We start from the raw sequence: 15,807 nt of genomic DNA, 5'->3' as shown, positions 1-15,807 counted from the left end.
TTTTATTATATTCATTCTTGTTTAATCGAATGTTCAGTTCTTGTATTACATTGTGTTGTTCTTTTTCGTAAATCTTTTACTTTCTTTTTGGATTGGAGAGTGCTGGCGATGCTACCACAACAAAATGTCGACAAGTGATGTTAGCCTTCCAGTTTTGGATGAAAACGAAAAGAAAATTGTGAATGAATTCTGTCATCTACTGGAAAAATCAAAGCAATTGTTCAATGGTTTAAGGTTTGTACATTTGCAACTAGTTATCTGGAAATTTAATACAAATAAATTATGATAATGATCCTCAGTTAGATTTCCCATACTGAACTCGAATTCCCTCTGTCTTTTTGGCTTCTTCAATAGTGCATTAAAAATTAAAATTATCAAATTCTGTGCGTTGTATTTGCTACTTAATATTTTTGTAACAAATAATAATGTACTATTCATATTTATTCTTTGTTTATACTTAAGGATAATACTTAATTTCAGATAGTTTTACTTATTAATTAGATTAGAGGCACTCCCAATTTTGACTTGATTGGTAATATCAACTTGTTACCTGGGTTGCGTTCAAGATCGTAGCAGCTAGCCTATCTGCTACGTTAGATATCTAGGTCGTATTGAACACACTGTATGAATAATGCTTGTTATGGCTAGGCCAGCATATCATTCAAGATCGTAGTGGCTACATTAAGCTATGTAGCTGTTACGATCTCAAACAGAGCCCTGACTGAACTTTAACCATGTCAACTCCAACCCTTAAAGTCTACAGCCTGAATTCCAGTCATTACAAGCTAGCTAGCCATGACTTCAGCTTCAAATTGACTCCCTTGTATAAAACATGATGTTAACTTGTAACTTTAATATTTCAATACATTAGTGTGTTCTCTAAGAACCTGCTACTGGCAAAATTGACCACCTCAGTTGATAAAAAGCCACTTAGAAATCATATATTTAAAAAATTATTGTTTCTAGATACACAGAGATTTTGTTTGTAAACTTCAACCTCTAGCCTGTTACAATTGATCTCCAAACCTTTACTTTGAAATAAAGAGAAACAATGTACATTTTTATTCATTTGCACATTAAATTGAAATAAAATCATAAACTGACACAAAGCATTTATCACTAATGGTGAAAGATGATGCTACCTACTCAATTTTATAATGTTGTTGAAAAAATTCTTTTATATATATACATGTGAAGTTTTATTTTCATCTGGAACATTTGAAGATGAATCAAATTTGAAAATGATTATATAACCATGTATTCCAAATTATTGTTTCCATGAATGAGAACCTTAAAAGTATCACAATCCAGATCATTTTTCATTGTCCATTGTGGGTCACCAGTACTCAAGTTTTTGATACAAGATTTTATACAAGAATTCTGACACTATTTCTTTTCATTATTTTAACATTTTTAAGTTTAATTTCAATTAATTTTGTTGTTAGACATAGAATTTTTAGAACATTAGAAATTTCTAATTTTTTTTCCAGAAAAAGACATATCTCCCTATTTATAACCCAGAGTCAGCTTGTTATCAGAGTAATGGCTATGACTGGACCATTGGCCAGTAGGTTAATGACATTTTGGGTTTGAATAGATGCAGATAGGATCAGTTTGAGTTAGGTTACCAGCTGACTAGAAATCATACCTTAATGTTGTAACATTTTTAGTAAAGAATGTCAGCAATACATATAAAATTCCCCATTTGTTAAACATTTTTCAACCCTATATAGCATGACACTTACTAGCTACTAAATATTATTCAACATTTCAAAGACATTTTTTTTTTCAAAGAACAGCTTTTTAAAACATTCTGCACAAAAAATTCATTCCACTAAATTCTCTTACCAGTAGGCATAATCAAACATGACGGGAAGTTGTATTCTTTCATATTTTTTAAGTCATGAGACAGAGTTTATGGTATAACCTGCATACTTGAAATTGGTTTAATCTTTTTTACTTGCAATTTATATAGTAATTAAAATCACTGTCCTTGTCAGTTAAACATTTTAAACTTGATTGCCATGCAGCAATAAATTCTGATTTGTTCTTTTTTTTTTTTTCAAATAAAATTCACAGTAAAATATTTTTCAATATTAGTAGGGTCCTTTATAGGGATGTGCGATTTTACCAGTAAATCGTGATTTTTAATTGCGTGTTACGTATCATGATATGGAGACTAAAATACCGGTATTTAGGTAAAGTTATAAATTCCAGAAATCATTCATTTATTTGTTCAATCTTTCAAATTACAATTACAGGAAGTGTAAAAAAAAAAAATAATGAAAACGGTAAAAGAACAGCATTCTAGCATCCAAAATTGCTTGATATTATGTAACTCAAAAATGAAAAAAAAAAAGTGAAGTTATGTTTTTCCAGCATATTTTTCGGAAAAATTATGAATATTCATTTAAAATCATTGCAAAAAAAATTCTTGTAAAAATATAATGATATAATCATGATATTTTAGGGGGAAATCATAATATATCGCGATATGAAATTTTTGGCGATACCCATCCCTAGTCCTTTAGTTCATTTTTGGATTTTTTGTACACCTGAAATAGGAAAGTTTAATTATCATGATCAGGATACGCCATACGCCGAGTATAAGTGGTCTTTTATTCTGTAAGTGAACAATTAACTACATTATAGTATTTAATTTCATATTAAGAATTAAGATTATAACAAAATCATCTGTTTGAGAGCGTAATTTTATTTAACTGAAAGAAAACAGAATAACAAACCCGATTATTGAATGAACAAGCTACTGAGGGAAATAATGTTCAGCTCCTGGTGGAAATGAAGTGCTCAAGTTATTGTTACATTTACAAACTATGTTTGTTTTGATCGGAAATACCGGTATTCACTTGCTAAATTGGACAGGTATATTGATAGTTTTACTTGCCTGTACTGAGAATTTACTTGCCCTGGGCAATGGGACAATCATTAATATTGATCCCTGTCAAGATGACCTTTGTAATCTTTTATTACTGTAAATCACATTTTATTCATGAGCATTTTATTTCGGGTAATTATACGCGACTGTCTGCTCATGAAAATTTCATTCTCGGGTATTTATAAATAAGTATTATTAAGGATTCTAAAGAGCAGTGACCTAAATTTATAAAAAATTTGTCTTGCTTAACGATATCAAACAGCAATCTCCAAAAATGAAGTGTCGATAAAATTAAGCTATCTAAAGTACATATTTAACATATGATTGTTTCTTCTGCAGGGACCTTCCTCAGTATGGACACAAACAGTGGCAGTCATATTTTGGCAGAACTTTTGATGTTTACACAAAGCTCTGGAAATTTCAACAGCAACATAGGTAACCACTACTTTGATATCAGCCAAAACTTTAGAGTCATTTATATTCATCAATGTAAGGTCAAGATCAATACTTTCTGTCATATTATTGCAAGGTCAACTCATATGTCAAGGTTGACCATACATTTCCAGCACATTGTTTTTTCATTGAAAGGATGCTTTACTGAATAAAAATATGAAAATAAAGTAATGTGCCCATAGACAAAAATATATTACATGTACTCCTACATGTAGGCCAAGGGTCATACCTAATTAAAATCTTCCCTAGAAGAAGAGATTGCTTTAATGCTTGAGCCACCATTTTTGCTGTCTTTTGGAAAAAGAAGTGAGGCTTCAATATTGAATTGGGAAAAGATATGACAGGTTGTTAAAGAGCAAGGGCCACTTAGGGCCTTTTGTGGCCCTGTGAGTTTCTGAAAAATCGAAACTCCTCAGTTTTGGTTGACAATTCAGTATTTATCACTTGGACCCTTGGTGACCGTGTCTCTATTGAACATGACATAATTTTCTCTCTAGTCAATGCATTTTGAGGTCATGAAATGTGTCATTTTTACCATATCCTGTAAAATCCTTTAAAAATGGCCTTAATTTGAAGTATTTTTCAAAATTTCATATGGAGCACAACTTCTGATCCAAAATATGCAATTACATAATGAAAGATCTGTTTCTGAAGATCATAAAACATGCTTTAATTTTTTGGATCGAGGGCTGTGCTCATAATTTAATTCTTTGCTGAAGGTAGTCAAATACGTCTGTTTTCTGCAAAATTCAAGAACATTGCATTTTCACAAAGCCTGTTTTACGATACCTGGATTCTCAAAAAGAAATTTTGTTATAGGACAAGGGAGCAGTAAGTCTCTACTTAATTTTGACATATGAAATGGGACAGAGAGTGATAGTCAATTAATTGATATAAGGACAGGGCCATTTTATGCATGAAGTGAACCTAGCTCTTTAGGGTGTATTTAATACATTTTTTTTTTCAACCAAAAAAACAACCAGAAAAAGTATATCCTTCTAGATAAAAAAAAATTTAGTGTTTGTTTTGACATAATGATTGTAATGGTTTTTACAATGTAATTGCAGACAAATTTTGGATACCAAATATGGCTTGAAGAGGTGGCAGATAGGAGAAGTAGCATCCAAAATTGGTCAACTGTACTACCATTACTAGTAAGTCAAAGTGTCAGAATGTTAAATGTTGTGTGACACAGTGGCACATTTACACCGAGGCACCTGCGGGTGCTCTCAGGAGAGCCTCATAACATTTGTGAGGAACTCTATGACAACATATTGACTTTCCTACTTTATGAATATCATGATGAAGTGGTACATATATTTTTATCTATTGTTATCCAGCAGTGAAAAACAGAATTTTCACTCAAATCTATCGATCTGAGAGGGGTACAACAAAAACCTGTTCAGATATCTAGAAATTTTGCAACCTTTTACAAAATATCAAGGGAATTTATTGAGTGCTTGTGTGAGCTCCTATATTTGTGTTGATTAAGGGTATTTACTCTAATACATGTGCTGTGAATCAATAATCAGTAGCTCAGTGATAGTCAATGCTGCAATGAATTCTGATATATTACTACATTGTATGATTAAATGCCATGCTTGCTTTTAGAGATGTAATGATAAATTAATGAGTGCAAGTCTACAATTTTGAAATCAGCATTATTTTTACATTTCCATCATCAATTAGACTTATGATGAGGAAACAATTATTTTTTTTTTTCAGTTTTATGCTGTACATGACAATTTGGCATTGCATGAGCCAGAAAAAATTTTATGATACATATTAGATGCATGTACACACAAATATTTCAATGCACATATATGTTCTACAAATTGACCAGAACCAAATTGTCAAGCTATAATCACTTAATATTAAATGAAACTAAATGTACAGAGGTACTGTGTGCAAAATATGACTTAAATTTAAGTATTTTATTAAGTGTAGGTTGTATTTGTGTTAAGTATCTGCAGTTTACACTTGATACACCCTTGGGAAAAAGACCCCATTAGATTAGGTCTTGGGACAGTTTGTAACACCTGTCAGTAGTGTTTAATTACCGGCCTTCTATTACAATAAAGGTCATTGTGTTTATCAATATGTGTGTATTTTAAATTAGTACAGAGAGACAATAATAATAATAGATTCTGAAATTTTGCACAGAATATTGTGTGATTGGGGATTGTGTCATGACCTTGAAGGGGGCTGGGGAATTTTGCACACGCAGAATATTGTGTTATTAGGGATTGTGTCATGTCCTTGATTGGGGGGGGGGGGGGGGGCTGTATAATGAGTGTAAGGTAAAGACTAAAATCTCACTGAAATCTACTTTTGTGGTTTTAATCCTTTTAAATTTAAAAAAAAAATGATTAAGCTTTTTTTACGCCCCGTAATTGAAGATTCAGGGGGCTCTGGGCATATAGTTTTTGCCCTGTCTGTCTGTTTGTCCGCAAAAACTTTAACCTTGCCCATAACTTTTTATTGGTTGGAGCTATGGCTTTCATATTTCACATGCATATTTCTGTGAAAGACCTTTCTTTGGATATCATTATATTTGACCTGTTAACCTTTGAGTTTGAACCACTTCTGCAAAACTTTACCAAACTTTAACCTTGGCCATAACTTTTGAACAGTTTGTGCTATGGCTCTCATATTTCATATGTGTATTTCTTGTGAGAAGACCTTTCCTTGGGAACCAAAAGTTTTTTTTTCTCTTGACCTTGGAGTTTGACCTACTTTTGAAAAACTTTAACCTTGTCCATAACTTTTTGAATGGTTGATGCTAGGGCTTTCATAGTTCACATGTCTACTCCTTGTGTCATATGACCTTCCCTTCAGCACCATTAATTTTGACCTTTGACCTTGACCTTGGAGTTTGACATACTTTTGAAAAAACTTTAACCTTGGCCATAACTTCTGAATGGTTGGTGCTAGGGCTTTCATATTTCATAGGTATATTTCTTGAGACAAGACCTTTCTTTACATTTCTTTACATTTGAAAAACTTATACTTTCGCTATTAGCTCCATACAGGGGCATCAGTGTTTCACAAACACATCTTGTTTCTTTAATTTTATGAAATAGAAAGCATATTGCCAATATCTCATTTCTCTAGTCTTTAGGTAATTTACAATTTGATGTACGTGCACTCTATTATAAATGACAATCTGTTTAGCAAGTGTATATGTCCTATAGTAAAATGCATCTCTGAAAGTCCCAAACCGCTTGCATGTGGAAGCTTTCCAATAAATTTTTGTCTGATAGATGCTGCCCATCTACATGTCAATGTACCTGCAGGTTGCTTTTAACAGATCCCTTTCATAATATTTGTGAGGAAATTGGATGATTTATTGACTTATTTTGTGTATATAATAAGCTTTATCATTTTTCTCTGAGTTGAAATCAAAGAATACATTTGAATTATTTATGTTGAATAAAAGTATAAATCAATATTGTTCATGCACAACTCTGACATGCAGACTATAATGGGAATATATGTAAACAACAGGCTTTCTGTGTTAAGTTCAAAGAGTTTTTAACCGAATAACATTTAAATCATGATACAGAGAGTACACTTAAGAGGGTAATTGGTGTGTCGGTATACAGGTACATTAAGTGGAATTGTTATGTTACAGTGTTATAATGAATAGAAGTTTTTCAAACTATAAATTACAACCCAACACAAAGATCATTAAGAATTCTAGCTAAAATCATTTTTTTTTTCACAGAGAGAGAGAGAGATTGCACACTCTCACACCTCTACATTAACACTAAATTGCAAGAATTTTAGATATCTAGACCATTACAAAACACAATATGTAGAATAAACAGTTTCAATTATCTAATTTTTTAATATGAACAGCATCAGTTATACAGAGAGTTGAAAACAGTAATCCATGGTATATTTCCCAATTTGTAATATGAACAGCATCAGTTATATAGACTGCAGAAAATTGTAATTTGAATGTAGCAAATACCTAGATTATTTTGAAATGCAATTTGTAGTATAAAAAAGTTTGATAATCACTGGAAAAAAATGTTTTTGTTAGTTAACATTTAAGTCTGTTACAGTTTGTAATAATATCCCACATGTTAACCATAGTGAAATATCATTGCAATGAAGATTTTTGAAGAAATTCCATCCATTCAGTAGCATTTGATATGTTTGTAGTTTGAGAACCAGTGAAACTAATTACCTGAATGAATCCTTCAACTTCTACTCAGCTATTCGTCAGAGAGGGTACTATTCCAGGGCCAGCAAAGAGGAAAGGTACTGTATCCTAATTAAGGAATGAATTTTTAAAATAGCTACACAGTTTATGCGGTATAAACTGGGAGGGGGCAGTTTCATTTATAAACCACAAAGTAGTTTATAAAAATTGTAAACTGTTCAATTTTCATTCATTTATTATAAGAAATTAAGATGATTACCCTTATAAATTGACTTCAAACTGTACACAATTTAAATGTAATATAAAGCATATTTGATGCAAGTCATTATGACATAGGCAACAAAGTTTATATGATATAAAGTAAATTTTTTATTCAATCAAATGGGGCGTTACAGTAAGAAGTGAATTATTTAAAAATCCATAATTATCATTTTAATGAATAACGTATTCCAGTTTTAAAAAATCTTTGACTTTGGATTGAAAGAAGGGGGATAATCTGTCAGATGGGGAAATGAACTGAAATTGGGAGCAAGATTAAGAGTTTAATTTATGCAGACAGGTGTTATTTTATTACAGGCCAGATCTGATGGTCAAGAAGCTCCGTTTTTATGCCAGATTCATTTTAGTTTGTTTATTGCTGAAGAAGATGAAGCTTGTGAAGGACCTAGAGAGAGTAAGTCAGCTAGATCGTTAACAGTTGGTGTGTTAAAAGTTCATTAGAAGGACTTTTAGTAGCTATAGGTGTCTTGTAAATTTGTCAGAGGATTGTAAACAGGTGTAAGGTGAGTTATAATGGGCATAGCCACATTGTAAATTCTAGCAAGACTCTAAAATTAGGAATTTTAATTATATTAAAGGAGATATAAGCTTAGGAGCTTGAACTTAAACAGATCTGTGATAAGTTTACTACAAAGACTAAATAGGTGTAACTTCAAAGGGCTGTAAACAGTAGAATAGTCTCCCTAGAAAGAGTTTTATGAATGTATTATAAGTAAAATTGTCCTTTTGCAAATGAATAAATGCATAAAGGTAAAATCTAAAATATGTTATCTCTGCCTCATAACCTGGTATATTGTCTGTCTTTGGTTGTGTTTGTAGGACCTTGGCAAGCAGATAGATGACTACACTTCCACCTACCAACCAGAGGACCAGAATGAATGGAAAACTGTTCTCTCAGAAATAAGAGAATTCGAAGATGTATGTTCATTGCCAGAAATCTGATTATAATATTTTTGACATGGTTTACTTATGTAATAAAATAGTTATGTCTCTTGAAACTAGATATTCTGATCCTGAATGTTGTAATTTTACTTAAATTATCTTGAAGGCTGACTGCACAGTGAGAGTTTTGGACCATGATGGTACCCCCATTGTTCTGTCTCATAGGCTGACCCCCTTAAATACTCCTCCTCTGGAAAAGGGCACCCCAGCTATTCTCAGACTCCAGGAAATCTTGATAGTAGGGAATTCTTCAGAACAGGTAATATATAGGATTCATATTGAGTGTGGTGAACATTTCAATCTCTGAGAGTTCAGGTTAGTATACTACATATGTAGTAAATACTTCAATATGTTGATAACAATATGCACATATTTGCATGACCCTGTCCTCTTGCAAGAATATGTACTATGTGTACCTTAAAGTATACAGCTGTTATCTGGAGAAAAAAACACACAAAATGTAAAACGGAAATGATTTATTCATTAATTTAAGCTATTTCTACCCCAGACATCTCATGGCTCTTTTTGGAATTATTGACCAGACATTGATTTGGGCATTCATTCGGTGATTCTTTGTCAAAATGGGTGTTTTATTTTTGCAGCTGAAATACAGTGAATTGACCTTGGACATGTTTAGAATGTTACAAACATTGGAGAGGGAACCCCAGGAAGATTTATCCAATCAAATTTATGATGCCTCCCCAGCTCCTGGGAGACCACCATATGTAAGTAATATATAAGTAATATATGTACATTACACTGAAATCCCAGGAAGACAACAGTCATATTGATTAAAGTTAGTAAGTCTTTACACTTAAGAATGAATCAGTCCTGTGTGAATAAATTAGTTAAATCTACAATCCTTTGATACCAGCCCAAGGAATATATATTATATGTACTTGTATCAGTAATTCCAGCAATTTTAAAAGCCTTGAATATTTGTACAGTGTAGGTAATTCAGTCATACCTCACACCTTGAATATTTGTACAGTGTAGGTAATTCAGTCACACCTCACACATTTGCTCATTGATGGAAAGCAAGCACAGAAATAAGTCCTAAACAAGAAAAAGTTCTCTAAACCTTCCACTCAGTCTAAAATTTGGAGTAAATACAGTAAACTTTTAATCAATTTAAACTTTTCTGTATATATGTAATACGTGCTTGCACAGTGTACATATATCTGCACTGGAGCTTCTATAGTGCTTGTTAAAAACAGTATATGCAAGACACTGTGCTATTACACAGTATACTATGCCATCATGCAGCATACTGTGAGCCATTATACAACACATTATGCCATTTCTGCTAGTGCATTGTGTAATCAGTACTGTATACCATTATACAGCTTATACTATGCCATCATGCAGCATACTTTGAGCTAGCTATTATTCAGCATTCCTTGCAAAAAAAAAAAACCTAATTCCGACTCAGAATTCCAAATTGTAAGAAATATAAAATCTCATTCCAGTTGTTGCCATCTTATATGAAAAAAGAGGTAAATTAATTTGATATACATGTGATAGCTTTTTGTATGTTAACCAAATTCAGGATGATGTTGTAATGTTAACTTAATGCACTAACAATTTTGCTCAGTTCTTTGAGAATTTAATTTTTTCATGTCAAGCTTTAGTAACTTTTGCTTCTGTGAAATAATTTTGTGGGGTTTTATTTTGGTTTTAAGATACATAATGTAATTCATTTAAATTCGGTACAATTTTATTGGTAGGTTACTGGAAATTTATGAATCAAATCTTTCAAATGAATCTGTTTTTCAGATATTGGAAAAGAAATATGTTCTCTGAACTGAAATGTGGAATATATTTTTAAAAAGATGAGATTAGTTAAAAAAAAAAAAATTCAAAAATGCGATAAAATCCAGTTGCATTGTCAAAATAATGTTTAGGCTTTGCTCCTCTCATTGAGTAAATTCAGGTTAATGACATTAGTGAGGTGATGCAGGTACATTTTGAAAAGTGTTATTCCAATACACAACTTTTGGATGTTGTTTGTCCTTATATAAACTTAGTGTGGGCCTGCAATTATTAGATGAATAACATATGAATGTTATTGTAGTTTTATATTTACAATTTTTACCTGGAAAATCCTGAAAAAATTGGGAATCTGTTATGTGATATTCTTTTTTCCAAAAATTATTTGTAGTATGATGACTCTGTTGCTTTGATACAGGAAAATGGTGAGAGAAACAATCGACGTGAAAATCCTCACAAGTACCTCCTGTATAAACCAACGTACAGCCAGCTGAACACATTCCTAGCCTCAGGGTTCAAAGAACTTCCACCTACCGGTATAATACTCCTGTATATCTCTGCAGATGGCAGCCCCACTAACATGAAACATGGAGATGACCGTAAGTGTTAAAAATAGGATAACCTCTTATTTTTGTTGCAACTCCATCATAGCCATAATGTGAGTTATAAGAAAGTGCTTTTGTTGGTTTCTATGCGAGTCTGCTGAAATTGGTTGTTTTGAATTTTTAAAGCTGCCTATGACCTAGGGGGTGTGGTCACTAATTCTAGGAGGGAAGGAGAGGAGATCATACGAACCAAAAAACTGGGACATCTCAAAGAAGTTCACTGGTAAGTCGTTCAGTGACTATAGGATTAGCAAGTAGAATTACGTTTTACCAAAAATCATATCATATATAAATACTATTGCCAAACCAAATCATATACAAATACTATTGCTAGACCATTGCTGTTATTGTAGCTTACATCCTGGAGATCTATATCCATACACAAGAAAGCCTTTATTTGTAATTGTCGACAGTGACAACAGTTCCTCATTCCAGGTGAGCAACTTTTTGTTGTCTTATTATGATGCATGTGGAATTACACACAGTTGTAAATGTGAGATTATGAAGTATATGATACAATCATGGATTAGGGTCATTGACAGGTAAATACAACATGCATCAGCATATTCAAAAAATAAGTCAAAAATACCAAGTGCATATAGAAAATTTTTAAAGTATAATTATATGGCAAGGTGTTACATTGTTAAACACTTAACATGTAGTTATTGATATTAACTCAAGAGTTGCTTCCTTTGTTCCAGAATATTCCAAACTTGTTTGGGCAGCCTGTAGTATGTTTACTGTCTCCAGAAAGAGCACCACCAACCATGCAAGGTCAGTATTCAACACTCAGCCCTCCCCCCCCCCCCCCCCATCCCTCTCACTAATAAAGTATCTTTCACTTTTTTTTTAATTCAAAAATATTTATTTCTGTAAAGAAGCAGAAAAAGCACTCAGTATATATGTATATATATATATATATATATATATATATATATATATATATATATATATATATATATATATATATATATATATATATATACACAGTAAAAATCGGTTATAATGAAGTCCCAGGGACCTGTGAATTTACAGTCAAACCTCCAAACTTCCAAGATATCCGAGGATTCGAGATATTGAGGGTAAAATACTTTAAAAATAAGGGTTTGGACACCCAAATCACTTTTGACATATCCATGGTATTCGAGATATCAGTGTTTAAGATACCGAAATTCAACTGTACTTCACTATACTCGTATAACGAATTCATAAAGGTATATATAGTGAATATACATGTTCTCCTTCAAGTATTACTACCAATATATATTAGGGAAGCATTTAAGGCAAAACAAACCTTGAAGAATTAAGGTTTCATTATGAACTGAATTTATATGTAAATACTTAACGAGAAAAGAAAGTCAGTTCAATATTTCAAATTTTGAGATCTTTGAAAATTTGTTATAAAAGATGTTAATTTCACTATTTTCAATCTCTACGAGACTCAAAATACATCCGTAAACTCTTTATATTAGAATTCATTATACCTGTAAAATTTTACGAAGAATTGTACAGAATCTCGCTGAGGATGCTGAAAAACTTAGCTATATCTGTGAATTAGCTATATCCATGTTTGTACTAAACAAGTTTTACTGTACATAGAAACGAAATTTAACAAAGAATTACTGTGAAAATATGTTAAACATGAATTGGTTGTACATTTACATGCATTTTCCTCCTTACAGACAAGCACAGGAGAGGAAACCTCTTCACAATGTTTCTACATGACCCTTTGATGGCATTCTGCTATGTTTGTAATATCTATGAAGTTCCTGTTGACCTTTGGGACAAGTGCACTGGGGTCATCGACAAGTTCATGGCTGAAACATCCAAACTCTTTTCCAGGTCTAAAAAACTAGGTGTGTACTGCAAAAATTAATACTTATATGCAGTTATAGTACTTTCATTCATATTTATCATCTGGAATATATAAGGTCATGATGAATCATTTGAAGAAAAGACTGCACTTTGGAACTTTTCCAAATAAAGTCAAATTTGTTAATTTGAAAGTGATGGGGCTGAGAAAAAAATTCTACTGGTAGATATCCAAGAATTCAAGAGATTATGATTAAGATATTATATTGAAAAAGTAGTTGAGACTTTCAACTCACTTTAACATGCTTATAGTATTTGAGATATTGAAGTTTAACAAACCAACTGCTCAACTGTACTTTGCATAGAAATGTTTTGATTTTAAGTATTTACCCTTTATCTTTGTAGATAACATGTATATCCAATTCTTCGGTGATGACTTTCTGAGGTTGCTGATGTTACGATTCGTCTTCTGCTACATTGTGCTGATACTTCATAGAGGGTTCAAGGTAAACTATTTTATTTGTAAGAACTGATAGTATACGTTTCTTTTCATTAAAGCCTCTATGGGGCCAAATGATCCTGAATGGCTAAAGGTTTTTAAATCATTATGATCTTTTCAATCTGAAGAAAAGCTATAATGTATCAAAGTCTATAGATGACATGTTACTTTACATTTTGTCTAGTAAAAATGGACAATCATTTTGTTAATTAGAAGTGAGTTGATTTGTCTTTAATTACACCAGGGACCAAATTTCTACCCAACCTGTTCACCACTGCTACCAACCGATGAAATCCTGGAGCATCCCACCTTATATAAAGTAGTTCTTGACTTAGCCACGGTAGTGGACAATAGAACTTTGTTTGCTGAACCTGGGGAAGGAGATCTGCATGGAGCAACGTAACCTTGAAATAGATTCTTAGGAATTTAATAATTTGCTCAGAGAGATTTTTTTTCTTCAAAATTTGTGTATTGTTTTTTTTTTTTTTTTTACTCTGCATACTTTTAGTCGTGTTTATCTTTGAAGAGTGAATAATAAGAACACAAAGAAAACAAATTTTACTAGTATCTAAAAAAGTTGTGTGCATGACAAAGCATAATACATGTATGTAAAAAAAAAATCTATATATACACTATATGTATTTGATGACTACTAAATTATTACATGTACTCCATCTACAATTTGATGAATACAATATTATCAGGCTTTTTATGTGCAAGTATATTAATCTTTAATGTAATATTTATTTTAATTAAAACCAAATAATTTTTTGACAATCTAGAGCGATAAGGATGACATTTTTTTTTTTTTGCATTGTGATAATCATGTGATTATAATTCACTAGTCTCCAGCTTATGATGTGTGTGTTAAGTGTATGCTATTAGTAATTTGAATCAAATATACCTGTACACATCCGAATATACTTGTAATTATAGGCCATTGCATTTTCTGTAGAAAAATTTAACTTTGCACAGACAACTTTATAGATGTGGCATTAAATGTTGACCAACTTTTGTCACATGTATTTTGAGAATTAAATACATGTACATCACAAACACAACCATGTACAAAATATCTCTTAATTATAAATGGAAAGCACATTTTATTAATGTGTACTACGCAATTATATATTTCTGTGTCTTCTGTATCAATTTAAGATAAACCACTTATAGTTTAAATACAAACCGTACAGGAAGATACAGACTTTCAGAGGAGCTTTTGTTTTGGGCCATTATGATATCAATATATAAAAACTTCTGTTTTAATAGATATAGATCAAACAATATAAAAAGAGAACAATAAGAAATCCAATGTGACAAAGATACAAAATTAGAAATCCATAATCTACTTAATAAACAAGCTTCATACATATTTATGGACCTCCCCCAAAGTTGTTTTAATAGATTATGTTTTGTTGTAATATTATTTTTTTTATATGGAATTCGGTGGAATTATTTGAAAAGTAGGAAATGCCTATTTTACATTATACATGTATATTTTCGTCTGGTCTGAAGTTTCTGTACTACATTTTGTGTTGGTGCTTTATGTTACTATGTATGTTCATTTTTGAAGTATATTTATTTTGTATTTTAAATTTTTAAATTTTTTTTTTTTTTTACACTTTCTAATTCCTTGCCAATTACGAGAGACACAATAGCTATTGAAAAACTTTTACTTCTGACAAGTCAGTGTTATAGACTGTCCTTTGAAGCCTGTTGAAGTCAAGTCCTGGTTAAAATGTGCAGAATCTTTGAATTACAATGTTTAGAAATGTGTTTTATTTATTTTTAAGAATGAAATGCATTTCTTCAATTAATTTAAATTTCTGCTGTGTAAAAAGTTACCATCTTATAAATTTTTGTGTGTAGCTTGTTCAGAATTTATTTATGGTTTTAAAGTAGTCTTTAGTGAAGGAGGTATTAATTGGTACCAAAACCTAAAATATACATGATTAGGTAAAAATTAGCATTTTTACCATAAAATCAAGAAAGAAAAAGAACTTTCTAGGATTACCAGTAAACTCCCATTTTCAGTATACCAAGCTAATGCTATTAACCACTGTTATGCCACCTTAGATTTTCTTATGATCAGGCATGATATGATGGCTGATTTCTTGCCATCATGATACACTGTACAACCAACCTTCACTGAGATTATACTTAAATTTTCATCCAATTTCATTTTCTGCCCATTTAAATTGTATATGCATTGCAGGGGGTAAATGTATATTTCACATTCCAACACCACATGTTGTATATTTCTGCACAGTACAGCATAACCTGGTATTCTTGTATGGTATTTGAGCAAACACTTTAAGGAAAATATTTTTTTCAAAACTAAAATGACATTAGAAAATAATTTACACGGATTTGAGGTATT

At 31.6% G+C, this 15,807-nt stretch overlaps 1 protein-coding gene across 1 annotated transcript; it reads left to right on the top strand.

Annotated features, from left to right (window-relative positions):
• Positions 1 to 36: 36 nt before the first annotated feature.
• Positions 37 to 14,980, top strand: LOC133192149 (protein SCAI-like). The gene is made up of 15 exons (XM_061328037.1): positions 37 to 234; positions 3,236 to 3,331; positions 4,417 to 4,503; positions 7,520 to 7,618; positions 8,097 to 8,193; positions 8,619 to 8,717; positions 8,848 to 9,000; positions 9,344 to 9,466; positions 10,930 to 11,110; positions 11,243 to 11,339; positions 11,470 to 11,551; positions 11,818 to 11,890; positions 12,799 to 12,972; positions 13,334 to 13,434; positions 13,672 to 14,980. The coding sequence occupies exons 1-15, from the start codon at positions 125 to 127 to the stop codon at positions 13,828 to 13,830; spliced, it is 1,731 nt and encodes a 576-aa protein (XP_061184021.1). The 5' UTR covers positions 37 to 124; the 3' UTR covers positions 13,831 to 14,980.
• The last annotated feature ends 827 nt before the right edge of the window (positions 14,981 to 15,807 follow it).

Source organism: Saccostrea echinata, unplaced genomic scaffold, assembly GCF_033153115.1.
Source record: "Saccostrea echinata isolate AGI-Se365-2 ecotype Australia unplaced genomic scaffold, CSIRO_AGI_Sech_v1 ptg000025l, whole genome shotgun sequence".
NCBI lineage: Eukaryota > Metazoa > Mollusca > Bivalvia > Ostreida > Ostreidae > Saccostrea > Saccostrea echinata.
The sequence above is the reverse complement of the archived record's forward strand: the minus strand, read 5'-3'. Positions and strand labels throughout refer to the sequence as shown.

Excerpts from the sequence above, each read along its gene's own strand:
- LOC133192149 (XM_061328037.1), top strand. The coding sequence starts at position 125 with ATGTCGACAAGTGATGTTAGCCTTCCAGTTTTGGATGAAAACGAAAAG. Across the intron at positions 11,340-11,469 it reads CATCTCAAAGAAGTTCACTG|CTTACATCCTGGAGATCTAT; the intron begins GTAAGTCGTTCA and ends CTGTTATTGTAG. Across the intron at positions 13,435-13,671 it reads TACTTCATAGAGGGTTCAAG|GGACCAAATTTCTACCCAAC; the intron begins GTAAACTATTTT and ends TAATTACACCAG.